The sequence below is a fragment of the Mus musculus genome, chromosome 14, assembly GCF_000001635.26.
Source record: "Mus musculus strain C57BL/6J chromosome 14, GRCm38.p6 C57BL/6J".
NCBI classification, from domain to species: Eukaryota; Metazoa; Chordata; class Mammalia; order Rodentia; family Muridae; genus Mus; species Mus musculus.
The window spans coordinates 42,788,891-42,809,281 of record NC_000080.6 but is presented as its reverse complement, the minus strand read 5'-3'; the positions used below and the strand labels follow the sequence as shown (position 1 = coordinate 42,809,281).

General features: G+C 39.8%; 1 protein-coding gene across 1 annotated transcript; it reads left to right on the top strand.

The window, feature by feature from the left end:
* Positions 1-11,346: 11,346 nt before the first annotated feature.
* Gm10377 (predicted gene 10377) lies at positions 11,347-16,714 on the top strand. The gene is made up of 5 exons (NM_001244671.1): positions 11,347-11,370; positions 12,334-12,490; positions 13,598-13,729; positions 14,390-14,574; positions 16,366-16,714. Exons 1-5 carry the CDS (start codon positions 11,355-11,357, stop codon positions 16,428-16,430), a joined length of 555 nt encoding a protein of 184 aa, NP_001231600.1. The 5' UTR covers positions 11,347-11,354; the 3' UTR covers positions 16,431-16,714.
* Positions 16,715-20,391: the final 3,677 nt, after the last annotated feature.

Here is a 20,391-nt window from a genome sequence, read left to right as displayed (position 1 = left end):
AGTAGAAGCTGAAGACATGATGAAGCATACTAAGTTTACAAGGGATGACATCAATACATTAGTCAGTAGTGCTTCAAGACAATGTTCTTTTAGGGGGTTTGGGGTTGTGCATACAAGTTGAGGTCAGAGGTCGCAACTGGGAATCAGCCTCAAATACGTTAACATTGTAATTTTCAAGAATAGGTCTCTCACTGATCAGGGACCTCAGCAATTGGCTGCACTACCCAGTGTACTCAGGGATTTGCCTAGGTGTCACCCACTGCTGTTATTACAGGTGCATGACTCCATGAGAAGCTTTAGATAGGGGTGATAGGACTCTGAACTCAGGCCTCAAACTTTTGTATAATATTATGTACTGCCATGTATTATTACATAGGCTGTTATAGCATCTATTATGTGCACATTGCAACATTGTCGCAAATGCAAACAATGCATTTCATAGAATTCTCTGTTCATCATCTCCTATCACACCGCATCCTTTATACTGACCATTTCTCAGAATATTCCCAGTAAACTTTTGATATTATTTTAATTTAAGTTTAGATTCAGCATGATTAGAGAAAATGTGCAGCATTTGTCCTTTTGATTTTGGTTCATTTCATCTCTTTGACTGTCTTCCATTCCCTCCATTCTTCAGCAGATGACATAAGTGCATTCTAAATAACACTTCCCATTTCCCAATGTTTTGGTCTAGTAATGTGTTTCCAGGCAGATTCTATAATGTGGCATTTTTGTACAGTGCTGCAGTGCACATCCTTGTATGCAAGCACCTCTACTGACATCAATCTTCCAGCTAAATGTTTAAATGTAGGATTGCAGCATAGAATGGCAGTTCTATTTCAGGACTTTGAGCATCCTCTAAACCAAGGTTTTCTCCAGCGGCTTTGCTAGTTTCCTGTCTTAGTGAATAGTGTTCCTTTCCTCACATCCTCCACACCATTTGTTGTTTGTTCCCTTAATTGTGCACATGCTGTCTGGAATGAGATTGCACGTTGGTGTGGTTTTCTTTAAATTTTCATTCCTTTTATGCCTGAAAATATTGAATATGGTTCATTATTTATTCACCATTTCACTCCTTTTTGGAATCATCTGTTCATCTCATTTACTGTGAACCCCTGTATTACTAGAATTCTACCCAGAAACCTGTGTCCTTACCTACATCTTGCTGTGGCTTCTCTTAGGAATTTCTACCTATTATAATAAGATCTTTAATTAATAGTGATATGACTTTAGTCCAGTGTCACATCTTGGAATCTGATTTCTGTTCACACATATGAGGACCCACATGGCCAGGCACCATTTGGTAAGGGTATCCTTTCTTCAATGTAAGTTTGACTTCCTTACTAGAATTCACATGCCTTTTCTCTGTCAGAACAACTCATTCTGGGTGAAAAGGTCATGGGTGCTTGGTTGAAGTCACATATGGTGAAGAGGAGTTCTGGCCTAATCATGCCTGAAGTTTTCTTGTAGTACCTGTCAACAGGAAACATTTTCCAAAGTTTTACTGAGTTCAGATTTGTAAAAATTCATCCACTAGGCATCAAGCTCCAGAAGTTTGAAACAGCCTTGCTGACTAATTTGAACTGAACTTACTTTTCTTCTTACCTCACCAAGAGCACTTCCCTAATGAAAGTAGAGTTTGCAGGGATCCACACATTCATTTTCTCTTTCCATCTTGTTTCTTTATACTTGCTCAATGCTTCTAAGTCTCAGGTATTATATTACATAAGGTAGAGAGAATGTATACCCTGGTCTTGTTTCTTATTTTATACAGACTTTTTCTCTCTCCCATTACTATAATGTTGACTATGTTTGTTGAATAGAAGATTTATTAGGGTGAGGCATGTTTCTCCTATTCCTAGTTTCTTCAGGAATTTTATCATGAGGTGATGATGGCCATGTCCAATGCATTTTCTGTAGGTACTGAGATGACAATTCAACTATTAATTTTTGAGACTATTTTTGTGCTGAGATACATTTATTTGATTTACATCTATTGTGTTATCCTTGCATAACTATATCACATTTTCATTGTGTGTATAGAACTTTATTTTTAAATTTATTTATTCTTTGAGATAGGTTCTCTCTATGAAGCCCTGCCTGTTTTGGGACTCATGGGACCATATTGGCCTCAAACTCACAGATATCTGCCTGCAAGTGCTGCCTTTCAAGTGCAGAGATTAAAGTATTCTTATGCTACTACACAAGGCATTTCTTTGTTTGTTTGTTTTTTTTAAGACAGGGTTTCTCTGTATAGCTCTGGCTGTCCTGGAGCTCACTTTGTAGACTAGGATTACCTTGAACTGAATGCAGAAATCCACCTGCCTCTGCCTCCTGAGTGCTGAGATTACAGGCATGCACCACCATGCCCAGCACACCAACATGGTTTTAAATTTGTTCTGGAATTCAATTTTCAACTGCTTGTTAAGCTCATATAACTTTCAGGGATATAGGTATTGCAGTTGTTGCGAACTGCAGTGATGGTGTTTTACTGTTATTCAGTTTATAAGAGGGGGAGGCAACCATGATTTTGTGGAATCTGATAGTGTTTCTTCCATTTCTGACTCATACAAACATTTGCTGTTCTTGAAAGATCTGTGGCAAAATATGATTGTGTATCTGTTTTGTTTTGGGCACTTATTGCTTGGAAGACATTATCATGGCTTATCATTCTGTGTGTATTTGAGGTTTCTGAGTATTGAATGGTATGGGAAGGACTTGAACTGCTGTAACACAAAGGGACATTGCAAAGAATCTCCATAAATACTACCCAAATTAGTACTTGCCAGCATGCCTCTCTTCAAGGAGCATTAGGTAGTCCAAAAATAGACTCAAAAATAGAACGGAAGAAGGCTGGGGATATTGTGAATTCTTTTTATAGTGAGGAATTGTTCTGTAATCTTATGAGTCCCATTACCTTTTACAGAGAAGAAAGGGGACAGAAGTAATTGAAGCTCATGGGTATTTAAAATCTATACTCAATTAGGTTAGGGAGGGGAGCTGGGAAACTGATGAGATAACAATCAATAAAGCTAGGGTCAGGAGGTCATTCAGGTGTGAATTTATATTTCTGAGTGACTTTTCTACTCTTTTTTTATAATTTATTTTTATTCATTTTCTAATCAGAAATACAAATAGGGAGAAAACCAACAAAGAATGTTTCATGACACATGAAGCAAAAATAAAAGCAACTATATGAAACACCAGGAAAAATACATATACCTCCTATCAAAGACAAAAAAACTGATCCCTTTAAGATAGAAGGAACACAGAAGTCAAGGAAATTCTGGCATCCCAGTGCAAAATCAAGGTTGAGAAGGAGGGGATGACCCAAATCTGCTGAAAGAGAAGTATGCCTCTTAGACACACTGTCACACTCCTGAGAAAGAAATGCATATGGTCAAATTCTCTTAGCTACCAGAATGACAGGAATCTTCGTCTCCACCAGACATATTTCAGTGGGCCTGTGGTTATTCCACATTACTGAGTCAAGCATACACACACCACAGGATTGCTAAGTAGTGCCACTTATGAAAAACATCCATAATTGTTTAAATAACATAATCATCTATTCTCTACCCATGAGCTGAGTTTCCTAATAATATTTTCACCACTAATCTTCAGCTAAATCAACTAGGGAATGTCCCCATGATAAAACACACTTGACGTCTGTCTGTACTGCCAAGCTGTATTAAATGCAAACGACATAGGCATAATGTAAGTATTTATGCTGCTCTGTATCTGAATTTAAAAAAAAAAATGAGAAGAGCTCTCGAAGTAAAGAAGAGTAAAAATGTTCACCTGAAGACATTGTGCAAGCCAAGATTTACTGGGAGAGGCAAAATCTCTCATCATGTACCTCCTTACATAATCATAATAACATTGAAATTATATAAATATATATCAATAAGACTTTTCTACTCTTAACAGAATACTGGCTGACACTTGCCTAAATATTTCCACCAACTGACATTCCTCAACCACAGGGCATTTAAGTTGATTTCTCTGCAGAGTTGGATTTGAATTGGAGAGCATGCACCTATGTACCTGCTGCCCCTGGCAGCCATGGTTCTAATAATGTGAGTGGGAGGTCACTTCCCTAGCCTGACAGCAAAATGAAGATCTTTGAGCTCCGGAGATATAAAAACGTATGGACCTTTAAATGACCTGAAAGAGCAGAATGGTAGCAATTGTAATCTAGGATGGTGTTTGCAGAGGAGCCTGTTATGATGGTAAGCTTTCCATCTAGCTATTTACTGATAAATGGGCTTTAACACATCTTAAATGTGAAGATTTTTAGACAGGGTAAGGCAATATTTTTTACATGAAGCACCGGTTGAGATGTTAAATGTCATGTAATTCATTTTGGAAGATTTAACAAGTAAGCTGTGTTTATTGTAGTCAGCACAGTAATCAGTAGTAAATTAAGTGTACTGGTTCATGTTTTTATAAATGATTTTAACAGTGTGAGGAGCCAAGCACATACATAGATATTTAACTGATAAATAGTAAGTGGTTGCTTCTGTTTCTTCATTCATACACTGTAATACATAAACACAGAGTTATTTTGACAACAAGCCCCCCCCAAACATAAAACATTCTACCTGCACATCTTCAGCAACTGTCTAAACAGCAAAACTAAACAGAAATATGACAGCAGGTCCCTACTCTTAGATCAACCTGCTGCCAAGGCTTCGAAGGAGATTCAGCATGAGCCTAGTGAATCACAGTTGGTGCATCTTAAGGAAGTCATTTTAAAAGATCTCAAAGTAAAAGTGAAGTGCTTAAAACATGGAAATATTGTTTCCCCAAGGAAGAAAACCTACCTCATTTCTCTAAGGAAAAAACAAGATTAAAGGTGATTCTAATTTTAATAACAGTATATGTCATTTGAGTGCAAAGATGCATGTGTGAGCCCACATCTGCAGTGCTTAGGAATGTCTAGACAACAGGATCTCAGCTCTGTGCATGTCCTGCATCTTCTTCACACCCTCAGTTCCTTCTATAGCCTTCTCATTGATCATTAAAGCTCTAAGGTATATAAATTAGACTGTGAATAAAATAAACCAGAAATTAGCAAGCTGTTTACACAAATGACAATTCTTAAAGTAATAATAATAATAATATTAATAATAATAATGGGAATGATGTTAAAAGTCTTTTTTAAAACATACAGTGAAATGAAACAAACTAGTATCTTTAATATGCAAATTAGACATTTTAAACCGAAACTTAATTAACCAGAAAGGCTATATTACACGTGTACCTCAGTCTAATAAACTGGAAGAGCAATGGTTCCCATAATTCAAATAAGTAAATCATGTGATTATAAAACAGCATGTGGTTGTATTGAAAAGCCTTACATTAAGAGATAACTTGATCCACTGACTCTTCTTCTGCCTCTGGTGTTGTCAATGAAATATTTCAGATTCTGTGTAGGATTACATTTTAAAGTGTTCTTTGTAAATATTCACTTTCTTGAATCCATATACTTTTTCCAATTAGTCAACCTCAACCTATTCTGTTAAGTTAGTTGTTTCTTCTGATATTATCTGGAGCCTCACATTCCACATGACAAGCTGAAGACAATTCCCTGATACTTGTCTGGCTACTATTCTATTCTGTCAGCTGCTGTTTGTATCATAGTTAATATCAGATGATAAACTGTATAGAAATACTGATGGGTGGTTGCATGCCAACATTTACTCTTCATAGCCCAGTCATTAAACTCTGTGTTTGTGCCCTGTCTCTATTGATAAGGAGAACATATTTATTTATTTATTTATTTATTTATTTATTTATTTATTTATTTATTTATTAAATATTTTTATTATTATGTATTTTCCTCAGTTAGATTTAGAATGCTATCCCAAAAGTCCCCCATACCCTCCCCCCTACTTCCCTACCCACCCATTCCCATTTTTTCGCCCTGGCATTCCCCTGTACTGGGGCATAAACAGTTGGCGTGTCCAATGGGCCTCTCTTCCCAGTGATGGCCAACTAGGCCATCTTTTGATACATATGCAGCTAGAGTCAAGAGCTCCGGGGTACTGGTTAGTTCATAATGTTGTTGCACCTATAAAATTGCAGATCTCTTTAGCTCCTTGGATATGTTCTTTAGCTCCTCCATTGGGGGCCCTGTGCTCCATCCAATAGCTGACTGTGAGCATCCACTTATGTGTTTGCTAGGCCCAGGCCTAGTCTCACAAGAGACAGCTATATCAGGGTCCTTTCAACCAATGCTTGCTAGTGTATGCAATGGTGTCATCGTTTGGAGGCTAATTATGGGATGTATCCCTGGATATGGCAGTCTCAAGATGGTCCATCGTTTTGTTTCAGCTCCAAACTTTGTCTCTGTAACTCTTTCCATGGGTGATTGTTTCCAATTCTAAGAAGGGGCAAAGTGCCTACACTTTGGTCTTCGTTCTTCTTCATTTTAATGTGTTTTGCAAATTGTATCTTATATCTCGGGTATACTTAGGTTCTGGGCTAATTTATTTATTTTACTGTTTGAAAATATTACACACACATATATATTGATCAGATTTACACTTTACTACCCTCACAATCATCCATATCTGCCCACACCACTCTTTCTGACCAAATTCATGTGCTGTGTATATATATATTCACAAATTCACGTGTGTGTATATATATTTATAAAATTTTAAATATAACTTATACATTATATTATAAATATATTTTAAGTATATAATTTATATTATGTTACATAAATATTTATTTCATTATATGATAATTATAAATATATAAAAATTTATGTTTAATACATATAAATATACATAAATATGTTACCATTTACATACACCTGAGTGTGAAGCCATCTATTATAGTATGGCTTATTTGAAGTACAGGTACATAATATAATCTGAGGGTTCACAGGCTTCTTGGTTAGGTAAGACTGTTGATCACTTTTTCACAGCAGATTTCATAGTATGTAGTCTGTAGGGTTTTGATATTTCACTAACATGAATATTATTTAAAAAAAGAAAGCTAAGTAAAAGATACCAGACTCGAAAGATTACATAGAGCATGACATTCAGTAGGGCATGTACACAGTTATGTTAAAATATTTATGTAAAAACCCTCTCCAATCTCTGACAAAATTAGATATGATACACTAAATCAGTGTAGTATGAGAACTCCCAGATCTTGGCTACTTCAGGCATCTCTAGAAAATGCCTCAAAACAGATGCCTTATTTTCATCTCTCCAATTCTACACAATTCCCCCTTCATCTGCATTTTCTTTTCCATATTTAAAAAGCTAACACACTATTATATTTCACTGATGTATGCTTAGAGTATAATACTACTTCCCTTATAGCTATTGGTCATTGCTAATATGTATTAGTGTTGTTAAATTTTTACTGTAGAATAAGATTTAGGACATGAACCAAATCCTTGCTCCAGTTTTTGTTTTCCTGCAATAACAAGCTGGGCTGCAATTCTCACATGAAATCTTCCAGAACACCTGGCCAACATAACCATACTTTGGTCATTAGTGGTGACATTTTCCATTCTGTCCAGGTCAGTCGTCACAGCATAGAAACTGGCTGGACGTGTATTAGCCTCTTCTGGATAGTTTCAGTACTGCAAGGGGATCTATCACACTTTATCTAGATGTGTTGTGTATTGTCTAGTGTCTTATTCTGGAGTCTGGGTATTTCATGTGTATTTGCATGGGGATCCAAAGGATCTCTTCTGGATACGTTTGTCATTGGAAGGTGATTGGTAGCCACCTTTTAATATTTTGAGTAACAAAAGGCAATCTATCCTACTCTCTGGAAAAGGCACTTTGACTTCAGGTCAATTTGGGTGAGGTACTGAGCAGGAAGGTAAGAGCTGTCCTGTGAGACATCAGAAGTCCCTTCCCTAGATGTTGTGTTGTAACCTGGAGAGCCCTGGCATTTTCTGTGATGTTACTAATGTTATGGTGACTCCAACTGCTCTTGGAGCATTCATTAACTACCTTTATGGTTCCCCCTTAGTCATGCTGACAAAACTGAGCAGGCCTCTTGGAGGAGAGAACAATGAACATACCGAGACCAGAAAGAGGCAGCCACAGATGGCCTTCAGTCTTAGTGTTAAAGAGCAAGAATTAATGGTCCTGGGGAAGTCACTGTGAATCCTGGGCATGAAAGAGGGAGCTTCCTACAGAAGGTGGGCTTGAGCTTGGACTTCCAGTAATGGGAATCAGGAGCTTGGTGCTTCTGGGAAGCATTTGTGTGACAGAGAGCAGGACTTGGCAAGGTTGCAGCTGCTGTGCAAGAGTTCCTCAATTTCATTCTGACTGTCAGAAGAGGGCATCAGGAGGCAGACTCCTCCTCTTTGCTGCTAGGGCTACAACACAAGCTGACTTTGATCTTAAGATGCTCTCTGGATGACTTTGGTACTGGATGGCAATCTGTCTTATCCCATCTTCTGGATACTTTGGGTACTGAGGATCTAGCACCCTCTTCTGGATATATTTGATATTACATGGAGGACTTTCATCCTTTTCTGCCTGCTTTGAGTATAGGAAATAAATCTGACCCATTCTTCTAGTCACTGAAGCTACTCCATGACACAGGCCCCAAGGATTATGTGAATTCAGGTTATGTCCTGGACTACCCTCATGCAGTGGCTGCCACATTCTGCTTCCTATATACTGAGACCTTCTGGTGCTTATTAAACTAAGTATCCTGATGCCAGTACAACACAGGTTGGGGTTCCTTAATAAGGGATCAAGGGCTTCAAGACCTCCCTCATGGGCCTGGAAGGAAAGACTACCCTTCTAAAAAGTTCCCAGGAAGTCTGTGCCACAAGTCCTGGCCCACGTCAACCCTGTTACCACTTTTTTTTTTAAAAATATATATTCAGAACACAGATTCTCAGTTGTAGGTTCTTATTGCTACACAGCTACCCAGAGCAAAAAAAAAATCAGTATTTGCTGGGAGGAGACTCAATATCAGGATGGCTATATATAATCCTCACGGGATTTCAATGTGCCACCAAGGTGAACATATAGACAAAGAGCAGTGCTGACTAAGGTGGGGTTCCCTGTGCATGGAGACAGCATCACCTTGCAACAGGCCCCACTGTAGACTCCAGATTCCAAGGATGCATAGAACCATGGGCAACACAAGCACAGACACACACACACACAGACACACACACACAGGCACACACACAGGCACACACACACATTTGGTCTTCTATGAGGAGTCCATGTCTGTAAGCTTTTGCTACACTGCATCCTTGATGTATTTCTTTAAGGTCCATGGATGTCTGATAGTAAAAATCAAGAAAAGAATATACCCCTGGACATATTTCAAGTTCTCAGACATTCACTGCTTTTGTCTTGGACACAGGCAATCACAGCTTGGTGGTGCTATGCACCAGGGAATCCAGGAACTCCATGCATCACATCAGATACTAGCTGACATTCCCCTCCAAGCGCAGCATGGCTGGCTAACTTATGCCATATTGAGCCAGCAGGACTACAGTATGTGCTGAGGTACCTGACTAGCCACAGGGTTGGGAACGATATCCTATCTTGAGAACAGCTGCCCTGATTTTAGGCCAAGAAGTGGGAGGGAGTGGGTAGGGGAGCAGGGCGGGGGGAAGGTATAGGGAACTTTAGGGATAGCATTTTAAATGTAAATGAAGAAAATATCTAAAAAAAAATTAAAAAACAGAAGAGGAAACTTCTCAAAGAGTAGCTGAAAAGCTCTTCCAGATACTGGACCAACAGTTTTTCCAGTCGCTTTGAATTGTGGCAAACCATAGCAAGGAATTCAGAGACAAAACTTGTCAATAAACAGTGAATGATTTATGGATAAATGGGAAACTTCATGGTGCAGGCAGACTTAAGAGTTCTGGTCTCATGAAGTAAAGAAGATTTCTTAAATGGAAACACTACAAAACTCTCAGTAGAGTTCAGGAAAAGGTGGATGGGCCTCATTCTTACTTTGGGCCTATTGTACACAAATACAGGGAGGGATTCATCCCTATACTATTTGATTGGAATGCCTGCTGCATTGCTTTCCAGGCTCAGAGATAATTAGCCTCCCAAATTATAACTATTACTTTTTTCATTAACCATGTTCTACAGTTCTCCCTAAAGGCTATTCATCTGACTACCTGAGAGACAGAGTGGGCGTCTGACTACCCCACCATCCCCCCAGACACTTTGGAGCCTTGTCATAGTGATATTGCATAGCTCAAGATGGTAGACAAAGACAACACAATCAATTTAGAAAGGCTTTACATGATTTTTCCACAATTTTACTGGTGAGTTTAAGTATCATTTTAGCATGCACTCAGCACACCCAGGTCAATAAGGCAGAAGGAATAGATGTCAATGCCAAACAGATCCCCTCCTGAAATGGTGGATCCATTAAAATTGAGGTTTCACTGGGCCAGAGGCATTTCCATCCCCTATCCATCGCCTATCCATTATATTGAGTCTTAAGCATCTTATGAATACAGGATCATTATCCAATCCTGAACAGTCTCAGGCCTGGAACTGAGGACACAAAAAAGTAGGAACTGGAGAAGGGATAGGTAATGGGACTATAGAGCAGCCATTCAATATCCCTGTAGGCTTTTGTTCACAGATGCCTATTTTGTGTGGTTGTTTTAGAGACAGGAAGAATGTGGGATTTTAGCTTTTGAAGAATGGATGTAAAATTTACAAGTTGATGCTCTCCCTGTATCTGCCTTGCTCTATTGCCAAGTACAAGGGAGTTTTCTTTGCAAAGAAATGGGGTTGTAAAACAGAGATTTAATGAAAACACATGGCTCAATATAGTGAAACAATGTGTGCTTCCAAGGTATGTGCTCACTAAAAAATATAATCCAATTTGCATAAAAATAAAGGTGCAGGAGGATGTTTTTGGCCTCTGGGAAACAGGGCCTCCTGGGGAATAGGATTGTCTGTTACATGAATACACCCCAGAACTAGATTTATATTGAAGAAGAATCTCCCTCATCCAAAGATGCTAGAGCTTTAGATCCTATCAAAGATGAGCCAACCATACCATGGCTCTAACAAAATCTCCCCATTCAAATCATTTGACTTGTAGTGAAGCAGAGAGAAATGTCTGGTTTTGGAAGGAAAAGTTGCCAAGAGTTAACCCCTGGGTCAAAAGAGAGACTCCAGGAAAGGGCACTTCAAAAACTGGTCAAGATGGGGCAAGCTGGCAAGCAGGTAAGCCATGGACATTCCCAGTGACATCATCAATAGTCATTTCCCTTGACAATCTCTTGTATCCAGGAGAACCTTAGAATGTTCAGTGATGTCACCAGTGTTGTGGTAACAAGAGTTGCCTGTGAGGGATTCCATCAGATCCTAATGGGTTCCCAAGCAGGTATGTTGTCCATGCTCCTCAGGGTATTTTGGAGGGAGAATATAATACAAACAGAGACCAGATCAAGGCAGAAGGACACTGTCCCTCTATCATGTTGAAAGTGGGCAAGAAAGAACTGGTCATGGAGAAGGCACAGTGAGACCTGGGCAAGGTTGGGGGAGCTACCTGGGGGATGTGGGCTTGAGCTGGTCCTTGCAGGCATATGGCCTTTGATCTGGATCCTTCAGATTCCTCAATGGTTAAACCAGAGTCAGGAATATCTGATGATTAGTTTTACAGACAGTGTGGAATTGACAAGCCTGCAGTTGATTTGCTGAGAGATCTTTATTTTCCTGGGAATGGCAAATTATTCAAGAAACAGCTCTGTGATAATAACAAAGTGTTGCTCTCAGGAAAGTGTGTTGAAGCACTTCAACCTAATATAGTTTCCTCTAGGTTACATAAGGATGGGGTGCCAAGAACAGAGAGGTATATTCCCCTGCTCATGTATCAAGGTTTCAGAAATTTTGGTATTGAACACATATGATGTGGACTGATTCACAGTCTGTGGTCAGTGTAGTAGTGTATGACCTCTCATCACACACTATAAGAAGTCTAGAAAGGTGTTGGCTCATGGGATGTTAGGGGCTGGTGTTTATGGTCAGTTTGTTTTGTGCTACGAGGGATGGAATAAGTTGTAAGATATGAACTGAAAATGCCCTCCAATTCTTCTTTCGGGAGCAGTTTATTATGCATTTCAGTCCTTGGAGAATGCAATAGGTTGTCAGGCATATGTTTAGTGATGGTGGATGGGAACAGGGACCTAGCTGAGGAGACCAGCTTGAAGATAGCTTTCCTGCTCTTTCAGGGATTCACAGTGTCTCTAGATTTTCTTCTTCCTCAGGCTTCTGTGTGTGACAATGCATGGTTTCTGCTTTCCCTGCTTTATTTTCTCTACAAGTTTAAGTGTTTATCTACCTACAGGGTCATTTAGGAAGGCATCACCCCAAACTCCCAACATCGATGAGAATGAGAAAAGAATCAAGAGGTTGGAGAAGCTCAAAAGAGATCTCCAGAACATTAAAAATGAGAGAGACATTCTCCAGGGAATCCTGGCCAAGTACAAGGATTTGAATGACAGGTAGTCATTGTGCCTACTTCTTTACTATCTTGGGCCCTTCCTGTTAAGCCCTGATTCCCTCATACAACAAGACGCTACAACTCCAGGCTGTCCACATATCCAAACTCTTCTGCCTGATTGGAGTTTCAACAGAGAACTTGAAGTTCAGATAGGAGTGAGATGGGGGTCACAAGAATTTTGATGCCTCCAAAAGTTAATCAGAGCCTTTAGCATGAATCACAGTGTGGGGATGAAGTTAGTAATATGTGAGCTCTCATCCTGCCTTTAAAGAAGCTTGCACAGGTGGGGGAGTTGCTAGGTATTGTGTGTTTATGGCCTATCCTTTTAAAATTGATCTGGAGGTAATTTGGGTGCAATTGACCCTGTCAACAGCTGGAGTTGCCTGGTCCCACATATTACCTCTCAGTATGACTGGATTGGCTCCAGTTAATCACTACTTTTCTCAAATTTTATTCATTATACTCTCAGATAATGCCACATCATTATATTTATTTGGCATTCTGATTGAGTGTAAGTGTGTGTGTGTGTGTATGTGTGTGTGTGTGTTTGCTTATCATCTGAAGAATCTATGTAATGTGACAGGTCATTATGTTTTGCCTGACACAGTTTCTAGGAAATAACAGTGAGGAAGCAAGGAAGGATCATTTTGAGCAGCACAGGACTTGACTTCTGTGCTTACATTTGAATCACCTGGTAAATGTTATGAAGGCTTTTCCCTGTAGATATGATTATGTCCTTTGGAAATTTTTGTAAAAATAGAACCAAGGATTGGCAAATCCTTGTCTAAAAACAGGAGGGGAGTCATATAGATTTAACATGGTCCCAAGCCTGTTACCCAGGTTCCAGGAAAGTTCTTTGAGAGCTAATCTATTATTTCAAGCCCCTTCAGTGAACTGAAGCAGGTGAGTTTCCTGTCATTACTTCTCTGTCTCTACTGGCCCCAGGCCAAGGGTAATAAATTTAATAAGCACAAAGTGGAACCAGTAATAAGGAGCTAGGTCGTGGCATACATTGGTTGGGGGAGTGCATGATTCAGCTTGAATTGAAATGATCCTTGTATCCTTAGTTCACGGGATTATTTATTCCTTGGGCCATGTCCTCCCACAGGACCAACTTTGAGACATTCATGCTTGAGATGCAAAATAACCAGATGATGACTGACCTGAAGAGAATGTCCCAGGACATCAGTGAGGCCTTGTACAAGTGCCAGCATTTGACTAAAGAAAATCAATTATACTGGTGAGTGTCTAACATGGTCATGACTCAAGAACTAGACAGAGGATATGTCTGCCCATCCATGTCTTTGAACCAAAGTGAGGGCTCAGGTTCTATACTGTTTTCTCTAGCAGGAAGCCTACCTCCTTTAAAGCAAGACTCTAAGATTTTAACATCTTGTACTCATTTTGGGAAAGTGTGTAGAGTCTGTGAGCCACTCAAGTCATTATCCTTTACAACTAAGTATCCTTGAGATAGAAAAGGTTTACACCATGATGGAAATATTAATCAACCTTGAGCCTCTTGGGCTCTGAAATTAGATTCATGGATGAGGTTTCCATGAGGAACATAGAAAGACTGTGTGCTGCTTGGGTCTCTTCTCTCCTAGAGAAGTTTTGCCATATACCTACAGGTGGTTTTTTAATACTGTAGACATATAAGCACACATGGACCCCATGTTCTCTTCTGAGAGATACATGAGTCCCTGTTGGTGTCAGTGGTTTCAGAAGTACTTTGGGTTTTCTGGAAAGTGGCTGTCCTCTGGATTTGACCTCCCTCTATGTGATGCTCCATGGCCAATCTGGATACTTGTCTGGGGCTGTCTGGGGATCAAGGCCCATGATGGGTGGGAGTGGGAGGAAGATGGATGCTGCCTGGAGTCACCATATTTTGTTTGTGGCTCAGCTGCAGGAACTGCCACCTCCTGATTGAATCTAACCTCATCCAGCACAAAGTCAGGATGTTGTGGAAGGAGAACAGACAGCTGCTAAGGAAGCAGATTGCATTGGAAGAATGCAACATAAAAACAAAAATACTATGTAAAGAAGGCAGCCAGAAGATCAAAGACGAATATAGCAGGCAAGCAGCAGGTAGGCTCAATGAAGCATCAGGGGCAGGCTGCCCTAATGTCTAAGCATAAACACAGTCAAGCCTATGTAACATCCTGAAACTTATGCAGGCTCTCTTCTATGTCCCATCTTGTTGTACAATTCTGTGATCATTACCAAGACTTTCTCTGGAGTTGACATTTTTTCAAGAAATTTAATTACTGCCATGCCCTCTCCTCCTCCTCCTCCTCCTCCTCCTCCTCCTCCTCCTCCTCCTCCTCCTCCTTTTCCTCCTCCTCCTCCTCCTCCTTTCCCTCCTCCTCCTCCTCCTCTTCCTCTTCCTTTTCCTCCTACTCCTCCTCTTCCACCTCCTCCTTTTACTCCTCCTCCTCCTCCTCCTTCTCCTCCTCTTCCTCCTCCCAGTTGGACACCTCTAGTTGGCCACTATAAGGCAGAGGAGATCCTGGACCCCTTATAGCATCTCGTTCTTGCTCTATGGTATGGAGAGTGCCTCAGGATGCCACTTCCTGAATTATCTAGGAACCAGGTCCTCTGTTCTGATTCATGGCAACTCACTCAGAGGGGCTTGTGTCCAGTCCCCTCCTAGGACAGTAGGGCAGCCTCCAATTTTAATGTTTTATAATTAAAGTCTTTAGTAAAAAAGAGTAAGTTCCACAATATACATATTTTAAAAATAAAAATAAGACTTCTTTTACTTTCTTGCACTAAATTAACCACCTAGAAATTCAAGGTATGTCTGATTGGCTTCACCAAGAGGATTTATAGAATCCTACTCTGCATCCCTCTCTTGATGTAGCTTTCCTTAGTATATCATGGCCCTGGCTTTCCTTCAGTAGAGATTCCCCCTCAGAGTTTTTCAGAGTGCTGCATTTCAGAACAATCATTGCATATCAATTCACTAGCCTCTTTTGGACTGACATTGGAGATGATTTTTATGTCACATGAACTGCAACATGTTGAAATGTTCCTGTATAATAACCGTTGTTAACTGTTTTTATTGCTGCTACCAGGGTCTTCTGAGACATAGCCAAGGTAGGTTTAGGGAGCAGAATATATTTCAAATTTGAGCTGGCTGGAAGATGTTCTTTGAACCCTATTTCTTAGGACCTTGAATCTTGTGTGCCAGCTTGTCTGTGCAGAGCTTATACCATACTTGTAGAATCAGCAAGTACTTGCATGGAAAATGTTCCTGACAAGGAAATCAGTACAGGCCAGGGCAGCAGAAACTGGGTTAGTCTAAGAGACTTGTACACATCTTAGGTCACATTAATTCCTGAAGTGACAGTAAACGTTCTGAAACATAGCAGTATTTTCATAGAGGAGTTTGTGTTTCTATGTGTGTGTGTGTGTGTGTGTCTGTGTGTGTGTGTGTATGTACTTTTGTGTGTGTGTGTGTCCTTTTGTCCAATGGTGTTAACATGTGTGTTTTGTATTTCAGTAATGGTAGGTTCTTGTTGTAGTTGCTTCATTATACAAGTGTGTACTCATGTACTCTTTTTGTATGTGTGTGTGCATGTGTCTTTGAAGGGATGCAATTGTGTGTCTCTGTACATATATGTATGTAATGGTGTCTATAAATATTCATACATTTGCTTGGTCATTAAACATCTTAAATGGTAATAGAGGAAATCTTTAATGAGAATAGTACTCTGTCTGTTCATATTGCATTGGAAAAACCTCAAACATAGTAGCCCATCATCATGCCTATCCACCTAGGTCACTAGAACTAAAGATGACAAAAAATGGTGTAAAGTCTGATATTCCAAAATTCGTAGACTGAAAAATACTTATCTGTTTTGATTCTATTTGTAGGAAAACAAATAATTGTGGTACCTGGAAGTAAAGAGGAGGCTGTTATGTCAAATCCATGTGCCTGAGAATCAAAAACGCTGGCTAAGGCTTTGTGTTCCTTCTCTGCACTTGGTGAATAGTGATTGCCCACTGGAAGAGCAACAACAGGACCAAAAACAACAACTTAAATAATGGACTTTATGTGAATCTAAGGGGAATGTCTCTCTTAAAAAGAAAAAAAAATGTCTTCTTCTAATGGAACTGAATATGTTTGTTATGTATTAGTCAGTTTGTTTCACTAGCATTAGAAAGGTATGAGGAAGAATTTATTAACATCTCATCATCAATAAAAATTAAGGTTTTAAAATTATTATCAATGTTAAATAACTATTTATATCCAGATCTCAGCTTCACACTCCTCACTTCACAATCCCTCTTTCCAGTGGCTCCCTGCTATCCCCCTGTCTTAGTCAGGGTTTTTATTCCTGCACAAACATCATGACCAAGAAGCAAGTTGGGGAGGAAAGGCTTTATTCGGCTTACACTTCCATACTGCTGTTCATCACCAAGGAAGTCAGGACTGGAACTCATGCAGGTCAGGAAGCAGGAGCTGATGCAGAGGCCATGGAGGGATGTTCTTTACTGGCTTGCATCACCTGGCTTGCTCAGCCTGCTTTCTTATAGAACCAAGACTACCAGCCCTGAGATGGTCCCACCCACAAGGGCCTTTCCCCCTTGATCACTAATTGAGAAAATGCCTTACAGTTGGATCTCATGGAGGCATTTCCTCAACTGAAGCTCCTTTCTCTGTGATAACTCCAGCTGTGTCAAGTTGACACAAAACTAGCCAGTACACCACCCTTCCTAATCTTCTCCTCAGAATTGAGGCAGCCTCCTATGAATAACAACCAGCCTTGCATTATCAAGTTGCAGTACACCTAGGTGCATCTTTGTCTTTTCAGGATAGATAAATCATGACAGTCAAGACAAGAGGATCCAAAGTTAGGCAATATTGTTGGAGACAGTCTCTTCTCTAGTTTTAGGATTCCCACAAGAAGACCAAGCTATGAAACTGTTACATATGTGGAGAGGGCCTAGGTCCATCCCTTACATATTCTCTGGTCCACAGTTCATTCTCTATGAGTTACTATGGGCTCAGATTAGTTGAATCTGTAGGTTATCATGTGGTGTCCTTGACCACTGTGGCTTCTTCAACCCTGCCTCTCCCTCTTCCACAAAATTCCCCAAGCCTCTGCCTCTGTTTCCAGAAGCTGCTGAGTGACGGCTCTCTCTCTAAAGATAGTAATGCTAGATCCATGGCTGCACATATAGAAGAATATCATTAACTATGTCGGGGGGTGTGTTTCCATTTCTTGGCATGGGTCTCAAGTTGGGCAAGCCATTATTTGGTCCTTTCATAAAATTAAACTTCATTTTTACCATGCACATCTTTTTTTTAATTAGGTATTTTCCACATTTACATTTTCAATACTATCCCAAAAGTCCCCCATACCCACCCCTCCACCCCTCTACCCACCCACTTCCACTTTTTGGCCCTGGCGTTCCTCTGTACTGGGGCATATAAAGTTTGCAAGTCCAATGGGCCTCTCTTTCCAGTGATGGCCGACTAAGCCATCTTTTAATTCATATGCAGCTAGAGTCAAGAGCTCCGGGGTCCTGGTTAGTTCATAATGCTGTTCCACCTATAGGGTTGCAGATCCCTTTATCTCCTTAAGTATTTTCTTTAGCTCCTCCATTGGGGGCCCTGTGATCCATCCATTAACTGACTGTGAGCATCTACTTATTTATTTGCTAGGCCCCGGCGTAGTCTCACTAGAGACAGATATATCAGGGTCCTATCAGCACAATCTTGCTAGTGTATGCAATGGTGTCAGAGTTTGGAGGCTGATTATGGGATGCATCTCTGGATATGGCAGTCTCTAGATGGTCCATACTTTCGTCTCAGCTCCAAACTTTGTCTCTGTAACTCCTTCCATGGGTGTTTTGTTCCCAATTCTAAGAAGGGGCAAAGTGTCCACACTTTGGTCTTCGTTCTTCTTGAGTTTCGTGTGTTTTGCAAATTGTAACTTATATCTTGGGTATTCTGGGTTTCTGGGCTAATATCCACTTATCAGTGAGTACATATCATTTGAGTTCTTTTGTGATTGGGTTACCTCACTCAGCATAATGCCCTCCACATCCAACCATTTGCCTAGGAAATTAATAAATTCATTCTTTTTAATAGCTAAGTAGTACTCCACTGTGTAAATGTACCACATTTTTTGTATCCATTCCTCTGTTGAGGGGCATCTGGATTTTTTCCAGCTTCTGGCTATTATAAATAAGGCTGCTATGAACATAGTGGAGCATGTTTCTTTCTTACTAGTTGGAACATCTTCTGGATATATGCCCAGGAGAGGTATTGCGGGTTCCTCCTATAGTACCATGTCCAATTTTCTGAGAAACCGCCAGACTGATTTCCAGAGTGGTTGTACAAGCTTGCAGTCCCACCAACAGTGGAGGAGTGTTCGTCTTTCTCCACATCCTCGCCGGCATCTGCTGTCACCTGAATTTTTGAATCTAGCCATTCTGACTGGTGTGAGATGGAATCTCAGGGTTGTTTTGATTTGCATTTCCCTGATGATTAAGGATGCTGAACATTTTTTCAGGTGTTTCTCAGCCATTCGGTATTCTTCAGGTTAGAATTCCTTGTTTAGCTCTGAGCCCCATTTTTTAATGGGGTTATTTGATTTTCTGGAGTCCACCTTCTTGAGTTCTTTATATATATTGGATATTAGTCCCCTATCTGATTTAGGGTAGGTAAAGATCCTTTCCCAATCTGTTGGTGGCCTTTCTGTCTTATTGACAGTGTTTTTGCCTTACACAAGCTTTGCAGTTTCATGAGGTCCCATTTGTAGATTCTCCATCTTACAGCACAAGCCATTGCTGTTCTATTCAGGAATTTTTCCCCTATGCCAATATCTTTGAGGCTTTTCCCCACTTTCTCCTCTATAAGTTTCAGTGTCTCTGGTTTTATGTGGAGTTGCTTTTGTCAAGATGGACCTTTTTTACAAAATTATTCCTGGTCATCATTGACCATGGGAGATCTTTCCATCTTCTATGGTCTTCTTTGATTTCTTTGTTCAGAGATTTTATGTTTTTGTTATTCAGTTCTTTCCCTTGTTTGTTTAGAGTCACAAGATATTTTATACGTTTGTGACTATTGTGAAGTGTGCAGTATTATTTTTTAATTTTTTCAACCCCAATAACTTTTGAATAGATGAAAGTTGCAGGATGGTTCAAGCTAATTTTATATCCATCTATTTTGCTGAAGTTGTTTATCAGCTTAGGAATTTTCTCCTGGATATTTTAGGGTCACATATATGTAGTATTGTATACTCCTCAAATAGCAGTCTCTTGAACTCCTCCTTTCCGATTTCTATGTCTTTGATCCTCATTTTTTTTCCCTGATTGCTCTGACTAGAAACTCAAGTACTATTTTGAATACATAGGGGGAGAGTGACTATCCTTGTCCTGTCTCCAATTTTAATGGGATTGCTTCAAATTTCTCTACATATGTTTTTATGTTGGCCACTGGATTGCTATATGTTGCTTTTATTATATTCAAATATGGACCGTGACTTTCTGACCCCTCCAGTACTTTTAACTTGAAGCTGTATTGTATTTTGTCAAAGGCTTTTTCAGCACCTGATGAGATGTTACAGTACTTTTTTAAGTTATTTTATATAGTGGATTATGTTTATGATCTTCATATACTGAATCATTCCTGCATCCCTGGGATGATGCAGCATCTAATGAGATGATCAAGTGATAAATTCTTAAGTTTGATTACATAGTGCATTATCTTGATGAATGTCAACATATTGAATCATTCCTACATCCCCTGCATAATGCCTATTCATCATGGTGAATGATCATTTGCATGTATTAGATTCAGTTTCTGAGAATTTTTTGAGTATTTTTGCATCAATATTTGTTATGGTTTGTATATGCTCAACTCAGTGAGTGGCACTATAAGAATGTGTA

Excerpts from the sequence above, each read along its gene's own strand:
- Gm10377 (NM_001244671.1), top strand. Across the intron at positions 12,491-13,597 it reads TACAAGGATTTGAATGACAG|GACCAACTTTGAGACATTCA; the intron begins GTAGTCATTGTG and ends GTCCTCCCACAG. Across the intron at positions 13,730-14,389 it reads AAAGAAAATCAATTATACTG|CTGCAGGAACTGCCACCTCC; the intron begins GTGAGTGTCTAA and ends TTTGTGGCTCAG.